The 12,089-nt window shown below is 39.8% G+C and overlaps 1 protein-coding gene across 8 annotated transcripts in view; it reads left to right on the top strand.

The window, feature by feature from the left end:
* LOC143020023 (uncharacterized) overlaps positions 1 to 12,089 on the top strand; it is a 432,500-nt gene that overhangs the window by 403,122 nt on the left and 17,289 nt on the right. For 7 of the 8 annotated variants that reach the window (XM_076176144.1, XM_076176141.1, XM_076176146.1 and 4 more), the window contains 4 exons: positions 56 to 154; positions 1,889 to 1,972; positions 3,298 to 3,418; positions 4,569 to 4,725. In XM_076176144.1, the coding sequence (XP_076032259.1) occupies positions 56 to 154; positions 1,889 to 1,972; positions 3,298 to 3,418; positions 4,569 to 4,725 (461 nt within the window). The remainder of the gene's footprint in view (positions 1 to 55; positions 155 to 1,888; positions 1,973 to 3,297; positions 3,419 to 4,568; positions 4,726 to 12,089) is intronic. The other variant, XM_076176143.1, reaches the window with a different exon arrangement.

Below are 12,089 nucleotides of genomic sequence, written 5' to 3'. Positions count from 1 at the left end.
TTTCAGTGAAACTAAAAGGGTTACAATGATCTAAGATGATGACTCTCTTTTGCAGTTAATCCGTTCCACATCAACAAGATGGCCATTTTGGCGATGGTTCAACTTTTTACATCGTACTTGGGCCTGGATGTGCAATGCCCTCTTCTTTTTTGGGGTAAAGTAATAAATATTATCATTTTAGTGAAAATAAAGAATAGAATCTAAGGAATATTAAAAGGCTGCACCCCAAATAGATATGAGAATCTTGATGGATTTTGAAAATGGGTGGCAATGAGATGATCTCTTTCAGGTTCCCATCATTGGTTCCTATAATATATGTAAGATAGTTTACAACTACTGTTAGTTGGGTCACATCAATAGGACCCACCTTGCAGGGGTAGTTGTAAGCTTATCCAGCTGACCACAGAAGAGTTTTAGAAGTTATTCCAGTTGGTGAACATATGATACTGGTGAGCATGAAGCACATCTTGAGCTTCATCTCTTTTATTTCAGTATGTACTCCTACTGAGGCATGTGAACTTGAAGAGAAAGAGATGTTCTATGTTAATTTTGACTACATAATAATCATTGCTCACCAAAACTGAACATGAATTGTCTTGGTATGTTAGAAAATTAGAGGATAGGAGACAGGACCCAACAAACGTTGCTCCTTTCCTGTATACTACAATTAGGTATATAAAAATAGGTAAATACAAGATATCTTTATTGTTTAAGGTGACTTTAGTGTGGTTACTGGCTTTTACGAAATTGGTCATGAAGTATGTATTGGCCCCCATGGCTCTGGAACCAAGAACACTAACTGTTCTCTCCTGAATTTTACATAGTTCAGAAGGTTGAGGATTGTTGATTCCTGATTCCATAGATGAGAGTCATATTAATGGACTAGGTATAGGAGTGGCAGAGGAGGTCAATCACTAACGTATTAGTACTTGTCGGAGAAACCTACAAAGCTGCAGGGTTTGCTGGAGTGCTGGGTTCTTTTGGACTGAATATCAAAGCCAGGAGAATCCTAAAATGTAATCCACCTGGATTCTATCTGGAGAACCTCAGGGCTGATACATGTGTCCTGGAATGTGTGGTAGTAATCTTTTTAAGTGATTTAAAGGGCTTGATGCCCTTGAGGATACTGAAGAACTGTGGGATACCTTCAAACATGAAACTCTGAAAGCTGTCAAGGAGTGCATGAGAGAGTAAGGTCCAGGAGTGGTATCACATTAGACACTGATGGAGATAAGTATGGTGCTAGAGTAGCTAGGATCCTGGAACTATACAGGATTCTGAAACAGCAGAATTAAGCTCTCATAAAGTTGGATAAGAAGAAGTACATCATGGAAGTTGTTGAGGATATTGATGGCCATTTTTATGTGAATGACTTCAGATCTGCTTAGAAAGCCTAGAAGAGTCCATGGGAGATTGTTCAGGGAGATAGTGGAGATTGGTTGATGTGTTATTCACCATGGTCTTGGGTCACATGTTGGACTTGTGATCAACAGCTATTTCCCTCCTGAGAGAGAGCTCAGAGCTCATATATGACTGATTTTTGGGTAATGCTGTGACTTTACATGCACACACACACCCCCAGCTCCCCGCCCATGAGAGTTGGAGTAACGACTCACAGCACAACGATACTTGAATTATTTCAGCCCTGGGCGGAATTCAAACTTGGACCGCTGTAGCAGAAGTTGGCTACCACTGCACCATCAAGTCATGTGCATGAAGTGAAGTGCCCCACAGCATATGATGACAGTAGAATGACTTTCTATTTCATAGTTACTGTAGGTTTGCTTCATTTGTATTTATCATCTTTATTTATTTATTTTTTTAATTTCATCTATAGGAGGGCAATTATTTTATTTATTTATTTATTCATTTATTTTTTTATATGCAGGTGTGGCTACCAATGTGTTCACCAGTTAGTCTTCGTGCTCTTCTTAGCCAGGAACCATTTATGCCTGACTTTGAACTCTCACAGGTGAGCTTCTCTTGAATGATTTACTGGATTTTCATGTTATCCAAGTAAACATTCATATAAATGATATTGTAAGTATGGTAGAAAAGTATGTATGGGTGGTGGATGGGAGTGGAATGGGTGGGCGTGGGTACATTCCTTTTGACTTGGCTACCTCCCCTATAAGGGGAAAAAAGCCCTTGGTATATAGATATAAAATAGAAAGAATAGTAAGTATGGTGAGTGTATTGGGTTATATAGATTGGTGTTTATATTTATAAAAGATTCCTAGGATCTAAGATGTTTCTAAATTGTAGGAATTCTATATTTAAAATTTCTTTTCAGTAGGTCTCATTTCTGCATTGAATATACATACATTACATTACACAGTTAGAATGGAGTGGTCAACAAAGATAGTCTAAGCCCAGGTGTGAGGGCCTTCCATAGATGAATGATAGCTAGCATTATTCATTAAAAAACAGAAAATTATACTTGTTGTGGCTGCATGAGTAAAAAATTGATAACAAATGGTAGATTAAAAGAAAATGTACAGGAGAATTTTGGCATGCATTGTATTATGGCAACAGAAAATCTCTTCACTAAGTGATTTTAGTACTGAACTAGTAGCCATGGGTGGCATCCTGGAGGCCACAAGTTTCTTGTAAAAGAAAATCAGGGCATTAGATTAATTGATTAATATATGTATTGGTCTTCGTGTATGTAGGGAAGGGCAGTATAAAGTGCTGCATGTGTTATGGGGTGTCTAGAGCTAGGCTAAGTTTGTTTCACATGATGAAAATGAAATTAAATTTAATTAAGGGGAATTCCCTTTGGGCTGTGGCAAAATATCATTCACACATAACATACATACATACATATATATACCAAGGTCATCTTCCCTGTTACAAGGGAGGTAGCCATAGTCAGAAGGAGTGGAATTATGCCTTTTGACTTTGGTTACCTCCCTTATAAGAGGGAAGAAACCCTTGGTATATGTATGTATGCATGTTATGTGTGAATGATATTTTGCTGCAGCCCAAAGGGGTTGCCAATTAAATGAAATGGCCTTGCTGTGGATGTGCTGTGTCTTGCCGCATTGCTTCTTACCCAGGGCAATTGGAGAGATGCAGGGATGTCCTGTCATCCATGAGAAGCCAAGATGAGAGGGAGGAAGGGGTGGTGGATGGGAGTGGAATGGGTGGGGTGAAATGGGTGGGAGTGGAAAATTATCCCTTTTGACTTTGGCTACCTCCCTGGTAAGGGGGAAAGGTCCCTTGGTATATTTATGTATGTAATTTTAGTTATGAAAAGATTCAAATATGACAAGTTTTTTTATATGCACATTACAGGTAAATGGTACTGTATGTCCTAGTAAAGCATCCCTCACTCCAACGTTGGCATCTCGTCTTCACATTCTGTGGCGGCACATCTCCAAGTCTCGCACACATTTTGAAACCACTCCTGACACAGGTAACTACTATTTGGGATTTATATTGTAGGGAGGTGATTTTGCTGAGATTTTATTTTTCTGAAGATAAATGAATTTTTTTTTTTTTGCTGTAGCAATATTCTTTTATTTTTTTTTGTGCTTGCCAATTCCATGCACTCTCATTCATTTGACAGGTGAAAGTAAGCTTAGATTGGGTTTTTCAATCAAGACATAGTTTTGTTCTAAAGTCCACCATTCAGCTGAATTAAGTTGTTTGTTCATAATTGAAACAAAAATCTAGAAAATGTGTCATCTTAGCAAAGGAATAATAAAGGAATTGGGGGTCATTTGGGTAATTGATATTATATAGGGGTATTAACTGTGATTTATTGGTCACCCAGAATTGTAGGTTCTAAGATTGCACTGGGACAAAGACAGAGAGGGGTGGGGGTGTCACTGTGTAAGTGAAGCAGCCCTGCTGTGGATGTACTGTGTTTTGCTTCATTGCTTCTGACCCTTCTGGGCAGTGGGCAGGAGACAGGGATGACCCTTCATCCACAGAAGCTAAGATGAGATAAGAGAGAAACAAGGGTAATGGAAGGGGGTGGAATGGGCGGGAGTGGGTACGTGCCTTATCTTGGCTACTTCCCATATAAGGGAGAAGAAGGCCTTGGTATACAGATAGATGAACTGTGGGTTATTTGTTACCAGAAATTGTAGGTCCTAAAATTACATATGGGGTGCCAAGATAAGAGGGAGGGATGGGGGGTGGATGGGAATGGAGTATGTGGGGATGGAATGGGTGAGAGTGGATTTTATGCCTTTGTTTTTTGGCTACCTCTCTTGTAAGGGGGAAAGAGCCTTTGGTATATATATATGTAAAATTGCAGGTGACTGAAGAGAGCATTCATGATATGTATAACAGTTTTCATTGATTATATGGAATTTTTTTTTATACTTTCATTCTAGGAAGACCCCTTCCCACAATTGGATAGTAAAACTTATCTTAACCCTGTAGCTCTCCCAACTGCATATCTGATTGGGCTGATACCTGACCATTCTATATATTGGAAGGAAACTGTTTATACTGTCTTAGGAATAAGAATATGTTTATTGTCAGTAACACTTTTTATAACTTCTGATTCCTTATGACTTGTTAATATCTTCACTCTCATTATTCATAATTTTCAGGCTTTATTGGGAAGGGAGTCACTCGCCATATGAATCGTGCATGGAACTACGTCCTCAAAGGAATTGTTGGTACCATTTTCTTGACCACCATCTTTCCACTTACATGTATCATCCTTTCACTTGGCTCTCTGGCCATTGCACTGGCTGCACCACTTTGGTAAGTTAAAAAGTAGAGTTCAGAGTTAATAGAAGGTTGGGAGGGGGGAACTACCTGTTCAGACTTACGTGGCTATCTCACAGATTGTATTGTAACTATTGTGAGATATTTCTCTTCAGCTAAGGAGTTGTATGCTTTTTAAGAAGAAAAAAAAAAAAACAGACCTGGTGATCACTTTTGGCTACAAGATATTGTAATTGGGGGGAAAGGGCCTTTGGTATGCATGTATACAAGTTATTCATCTGTAGGGATGCACAGAGACTGAATGGGTTAAGTTATGTACAGCACTGTCATAAACTGACCATCTCAGAAACTGGGTGAAGTTAAAAGTGTGAGAAACTTCAGGAGATTAACACGTATAATCTGTGCAATATTGCCAGGATTGTTCAACATCTGTATAGAACAGTAGTTTATTGTTGCTTCAAGTTTTGCTGACCGGAAATCCACAACACTACATTGGCTGGCAACAGTCCATGGGCCCTCCCATACATCACTCTAGCAAGAAATTTTGGAATATTATCTGTATCATATTAATATGGGACTGTTTCTATGTCACTGGATGAAGGTGGTAGGAAAAAGGGAAAGAAGGGATCAGTCACTAATTGTCAGCTCTCTACTTGATTCGTCTCCTCATCCTTTCTTAATTTCTTTCCAAAACATACATACACATATATATATACATACATACATATACCAAGGCTTTTTCCCCCTTACAAGGGAGGTAGCCAAAAAGGAAAGGCATAAAATCATTCCCACCCATTCCATCCCTGAATACACTCCACACCCCTCCACCCTCCCTCTTATCTTAGCACCTCCCAGATGACGGGTCATCCCTGCACCTTGTCCACTGCCCTGGGTCAGAAGCAGTGTCGCAAGACACAGCACATCCACAGCAAGGACACTTCATTAAATCGGCGACTCCCCCTCTCCGTCCCCCCATGCATAAAAGGAGAAGACGGGGAGAAATCCCTTCGGGCTGCGTCAAATTTTGCTTACACATACTACCTCACCCCCCATCTCCCCGTCCATTCCACCTCATGCATCACAACATCATCCATATGCAACCATTCTCCATTCACCCCTGTCTTCTGTCCTCTCCCGTCCTTCCTCAACAGACATTCCCCTCTTCCCCAAAGCCCCCTTCACCCCATCCATCCACCTCATCCTAGGACGTCCCCTCATGTTCACTCCCTCCACATCTGCCTTCCATACCTCTTTTACTAGTCTTTCTTCACTCATTCTTTCCATGTGTCCAAACCATCCTAATACTCTTTCATCAACCCTATCTCCCAACTCCCTTTCCACCCCCGTTCTTCTCCTCACCTCCTCATTTCTCACTCTATCTAGCCTAGTAACCCCCATCATACTTCTCAGACACCTCATCTCAAACACATTCAAACTCCTTCTCTCTTCCTCTCTTATGTTCCATGTTTCTGCCCCATACAGTGCTGTTGACACAATCACTCCTTCATACAGTCTCCTCTTAGCATCCATTCCCAAATGTCTATTCCTCATTACACTCTTCAATCCACCAAGGCATTTACTTGCTTCTCTCAATCTACATTCTACCTCCACCTTCACTCCACCCTTTCCTGCCACATTTGTACCCAAGTATCTAAAACTATCCACTTCCTCCAGTCGCTCTCCCTTAATGCTCACTTCCAGTCTACTGCCACTTTCACCCCTTGTACATCTCATCACTTTACTTTTACCCACATTTATCTTTAGCTTTCTTCTATCACATACTCTCCCAAACTCTGTCACCAACTTCCTCAATCCCTCCTCCGATCCTGCCACAAGCGCAGTGTCGTCCGCAAACAACAGTTGGCTGACCTCCCACTTTTCTCCATTTTCTTTAACCATCTCCAATCCCTGACCCACTACCCTTGCATTTACCTCTCGCACCACCCCATCCATGTATAAGTTGAACAGCCAGGGCGACATAACGCATCCTTGACAAAGTCCCACCTTTACCTCGAACCACTCACTCTCCATTTCTAATCCTGACACAAGCTCTACTACTCTCATAAAAACTCTTGACAGCTCCTAGAAGCTTTCCTCCTATCCCATATATCTGCATAACCTCCCACAGTGCCTTTCTGTCTACCCTATCGTAAGCCTTTTCCAGATCCATAAAAGCCCAAAAAACATCCTTCCCCTTTCCTATAGTTTTCTCACATATCTGTCTTACCACAAAGTTCTGATCTACACAACCTCTACCCATCCTAAATCCGCACTGTTCCTCACCAATTACTCCCTCTGTTCCTCTCCTAATCCTCTCAATCAAGATCCTCCCATAAGCCTTCCCAACTACACTTAACAAGCTAATCCCTCTGAAACTACTACATTCACACTTGTCCCCTTTTCCCTTGTAAAGAGGAACTATACAGGCACTCCCCCAGTCCTCCGGCACTCTACCCTCTCTCCAGCAAACATTAAATAACCTCACCAGCCAGTCCACCATCACTGTACCTCCTTTTTTTAGACATTCTGCATGGCATCCATCCAGACCAGGTGTCTTACCTGCTTTCATCATCTTAACAACTGCCATCACTTCATCCTTCCTTATTTCTCCTCCATTTTCCTCACTCATCACGGTCATTTTCTTAGCATTTCCCACTGCAACTATATTTCCCTCCCTATCCTCCTTCATATTTAGCAACTCCCTAAAATGCTTTGCCCATCTTCCCCTTACTGCCTTCTCTTCCATTATCATCTCTCCATCTGCACCTTTTACCTTTTCTTCTCTACTTGATTTGCCTCCTCTTCCTCTCTTAATTTCTTTCCAAAACATCTTTTTATTTATATATACTTTCAAAATTTTCTGTCATACTCTTACCCCACTTCACATCTGCTCTCCTCTTTGCCTCCTTTACCTTTTGCTTTACTTCTCTTTTCTTTTCTTTGTACCTCTCATATGACTCCCTCGTCCTAGTTTGTAACCAATCTGTGAAAGCTCGCTTCTTCTCTTCTACAACCTTCTTTGTTTCCTCATCCCACCACTCACTACCCTTCCTTCTATTTCCTCCTGTCCTTCTTGTTCCACACACCATCCTTGCACACTTTGTGACTCCCTCCTTGAACCATCCCCATTCCTCCTCCACACCTAGCTCCACTCTATCCTTCACTCCCTCCCACTCCTCCTTTAGCTTCTTGTACTCCTTCTCCTTTTCATTTTCATTTAAAGAGTTCACTATAAGCACCTTCCTACCTTTTGTCCTTTTCCTCTTTCTCCATCTATCCTCCACTCTCAACTTACCTTCCACCAAAACATTATCTGATATTCCCCCCACCCTCTGCCGTTAGCACATGTACATCCTTAACTCTTCCTATCATAATCCTATTTACCACTACATAATCCATCAATGCTCTATCTACCACCCTTCCATCCACCACCCTCTCCCATGTGTACTTATGCTTGACTTTCTTCCGAAACACTGTATTTGCTATCATCAACTCTCTAGACACAGTTCCACCATCAACTCTCCACCACATTTCCCAACCACTCCATCAATTGGACCATTTCCTACCCTAGCATTAAGGTCTCCCAGTACTATTACATTGACATTTCTCCTTAAATCCTCTATGCACTCATTTAAATCTGTCCAAAAGGCCTCCCTTTCTTCTACACTCTTCTCACTGCCAGGCCCATATGCACTTACAAAGACCCACAATTGAGTAATCTTGATGTCAGAAAATCACATGGACCAGATGAAATAGCAAACTGGATTCTGAAAGAATGCAGGAATGAACTGGCAGACAAAATACATAGCATAATAAGCAGTTCCTTGAAAGAAGGAAAAGTTCCAGAAGATTGGAAAAAAGCAAATATAGTACCTATATATAAAGGAGGAAATAAAGAGGAACCTACCAACTATAGACCAGTCTCTCTAACAAGTACAATAGCAAAAATTTGTGAAAGAATTATCAAAAATAGATGGGTAAAATACTTGGAAAAAAAACAACGTACTAAATCCAAGGCAATTTGGATTCAGACAAGGACGATCATGCGTCACCAATTTAATATGTTTCTATTCAAGGCTAATAGATATAATACAAGAAAGAGATGGATGATTGTGCATATCTAGACCTAAAAAAAGCTTTTGACAAAGTACCACATAAGAAGTTGCTTAAGAAATTAGAAACTGAAGGAGGAATACAGGGCAAACTGCTAAATTAGATGGAAGACTTTTTGCAAGAAAGAAAAATGAGAGTAGTGATAAGAGACCAACACTCAAAATGGGATGAAGTAATAAGCGGTGTTCCACAAGGAACAGTTCTGGCCCCAATAATGTTTGCTATATATATTAATGATATGGATGAAGGAATTGAAAGCTATATGAGCTTCTTTGCAGAGGATGCAAAACTATTGAAAAAAGTGAACACGGAAGAAGATTGTGGATCACTACAGAGAGATCTAAATAAAGTACAGGAATGGAGTAGGAAGTGGGAGATGGAGTTCAATACAAAGAAGTGTAGTATAATGGAATTTGGAAAAAGTAAAAACAGAATAACAGGATCATATAAATTGGGAGAAGAAGGAATAAAAAAAAAGTAGAAAATGAAAAGGACCTGGGAGTCATTGTTACCGTATATACTCGTCTATAGGTCGATCTCGTGTAAAGGTCGACCCCCCATTTTTGGCCAAAAAATCTGGAATTTTACATATACCTCATGTATAGGTCGATTGGCTTGTTTTTGTTTTGGTGCTGTGAGCATTCCACTGTCTTAATGCTCTGAAGTGGCGTGGCTTGTCTGGTATAGCAATTGATTAATTCTGATGTATTTTGGTTTATGTTTTTTTCAAGTTTACTGATTTTAATATCTAATAAGTTTCACTGAAGTTGCCATTTCAGCAGAGTGAAAAACTTGAACAGATTACCAAGTTTTTTTCATGAAAGTAGCAGTTGCCGACAAGACTGACGAGTTAAACACCATATGAGCACGGAGCCTTTATTTGCACGACGTTTCGCTTATTACAGCCTTTTCAAGTACAAGTTGAGATACATATGCTTGAGATTAAATAAGGGGAAAGGAGGGAACGGGGAGAGAAAAGAAGTAGGGGGAAGGGAGAGGAGGAGGAGGGGGATTGAACACTGAGAAAGGTTGAGAATGCTGGCCTAAACGTCCGTGGGCAAAATGTTCACAAAGGGTGGTTTAAATATTTTATTTATTCATTTATTTATATATATATATATTTTTTGCTGGCCATGGGCATTAGGGGAATTATGTGGGGCGAGATGTTGAACATGCCCCTATTTTGTTCAATAGTGTTCGTTCCTTGAATGATCGCTGCTTCTAAACACTTCCTGCGGATTTTGTCTGGTTCTCGTATCAGCAGCTCTGCATTCTTCCAGTCCATAAGATGGTTTTCCTCTTTTCTATGTGCCATACATGCATTGGTGGTGACATCATGCCTGACGTCGTAACGGTGTTCACGTATTCGTGTATTCAGGTCGCGTGACGTTTCTCCGATGTAAACTTTATCACATCCTGAACACGGAATACGATAAACACCAGCTTTGGTGCCCGGTGTTTGGTTGTGTATTTTCGTCTTCGTGATGCCTTTTATCGTCCTGCTTGTCTGGCACACTACTTCCAAATTGGTGGTTCTTAAAATATGTGTCAGGTTGGTGGCAACGTCGCTGGTTGGCAACACGAGACGTCTTATGCAGCAGGACAGCACACCAAGACGTCTCGTGTTGCCAACCAGCGACGTTGCCACCAACCTGACACATTTTAAGAACCACCAATTTGGAAGTAGTGTGCCAGACAAGCAGGACGATAAAAGACATCACGAAGACGAAAATAAACAACAACCAAACACCGGGCACCAAAGCCGGTGTTTATCGTATTCCGTATGGGGTTACCGTATCTAGAAGGAATTTCACATGTTTTGGTACGTACCGTGTATTTTATGTCCCCATTGTTCACTGGTAGTAACTAGTAGGTAAATATTTTGATTTCTGAACCTAAAGAAAAGGTAAGAGTTCTTCCTAGCCTTTCTTGTCATGTCTGGATTTCAACCTAACAAGATTATTACTTGTGTATAGGTCGACCCCTAGGTTTTGGCCTAAAAAAAATCCTTAAGATTTCGACCTATACACGAGTATATACGGTATGAATAATATGTCACCTGAGAAACATATAAATAAGATTTTTGGAGAAACCTATAATTTGATAAGAACAATCAAAGTTGCATTTACATACCTGGATGAAGAAATGGTGAAGAAAATTCTAATCACCCTGATAAGACCAAGATTGGAATATGCAGCAACGATATGGTCACCAAGTGCAAAAAAATGTTTAAAAAAACTTGAAAGAATACAAAGAGCAATTACAAAATTGGCACCAACACTCAAAACTATCATATGAAGAGAGACTAGCAAAACTTGAACTACAGACACTAGAGCAAAGAAGAGAGAGAGGAGATTTGATAGCTATTTACAGAATCATGAAAGGCATAGAAATTACTGATAGAGAAAATCTGATAAAATGGGATGAGAGAAATACAAGAGGACATGGAAAGAAAATAAAAAAAGACAGCTATAGAAGAGACCTGAAAAGGAACAGCTTTCCTCACAGAGTAATTGACAGTTGGAACAAGTTAGATGAGAAAGTGGTGTGTGCAAAAACAATACATGAATTTAAAAATAGTTTAGATAAAATGAGATACGAAAACGGGACACCACGAGCATAGCTCCCCTTCCTGTAAAATACAACTAGGTAAATACAAGAATAACATTAAACAAGGTAATGGAAGATGGAGGAAGAATAGTTATGATGGGCGACTTTAATTGCAAAGAAATATGCTGGGAAGAGATGACTGTAAAGGGTGGAGAAGACTCATGGGGAAATGTTCTACTTGAGATGATTATTGACCACACAATGACACAATGGATTCAAGAGAACACAAGGTATAGAAATGAAGAAGAACCATCGAGACTAGACCTAATAATCACATCAGAACCTGAAATAGTGGAAAAGATAGAATACCAGGCACCAATAAGTAAAGTGACCACATATTGATAGAACTAGAACTAAATGAGAAAAAATACATGAAAAGAAATGAACAATATAGAAAAGGAAGATTGATGTATGAATTTTTTTTTTTTTTTTATGAAATAAGAGAATTCTTTCAAAATGAAAACTGGGAAAGAATACACAAAGAAGATACAACAGTAGAAGAGAAATGGAATATTTTGACAAAAATTTATAAAAAAAGGAGTGGAAAAGTATGTCCCAAGACAAAAACAAGAAAAAGAATATGTAAAGTGCTGGTACAACAAAAGTTGTAGGGAGTTAAAAGACAAAAGAGACAAAGCTTGGACCAAAGGAAGAAAAACAAAAGACCTGAAAAATGG

The sequence above is a fragment of the Oratosquilla oratoria genome, chromosome 38 (assembly GCF_046742065.1).
Source record: "Oratosquilla oratoria isolate Oo_2021 chromosome 38, ASM4674206v1, whole genome shotgun sequence".
Taxonomy (NCBI): Eukaryota; Metazoa; Arthropoda; class Malacostraca; order Stomatopoda; family Squillidae; genus Oratosquilla; species Oratosquilla oratoria.
The sequence above is the reverse complement of the archived record's forward strand: the minus strand, read 5'-3'. Positions and strand labels throughout refer to the sequence as shown.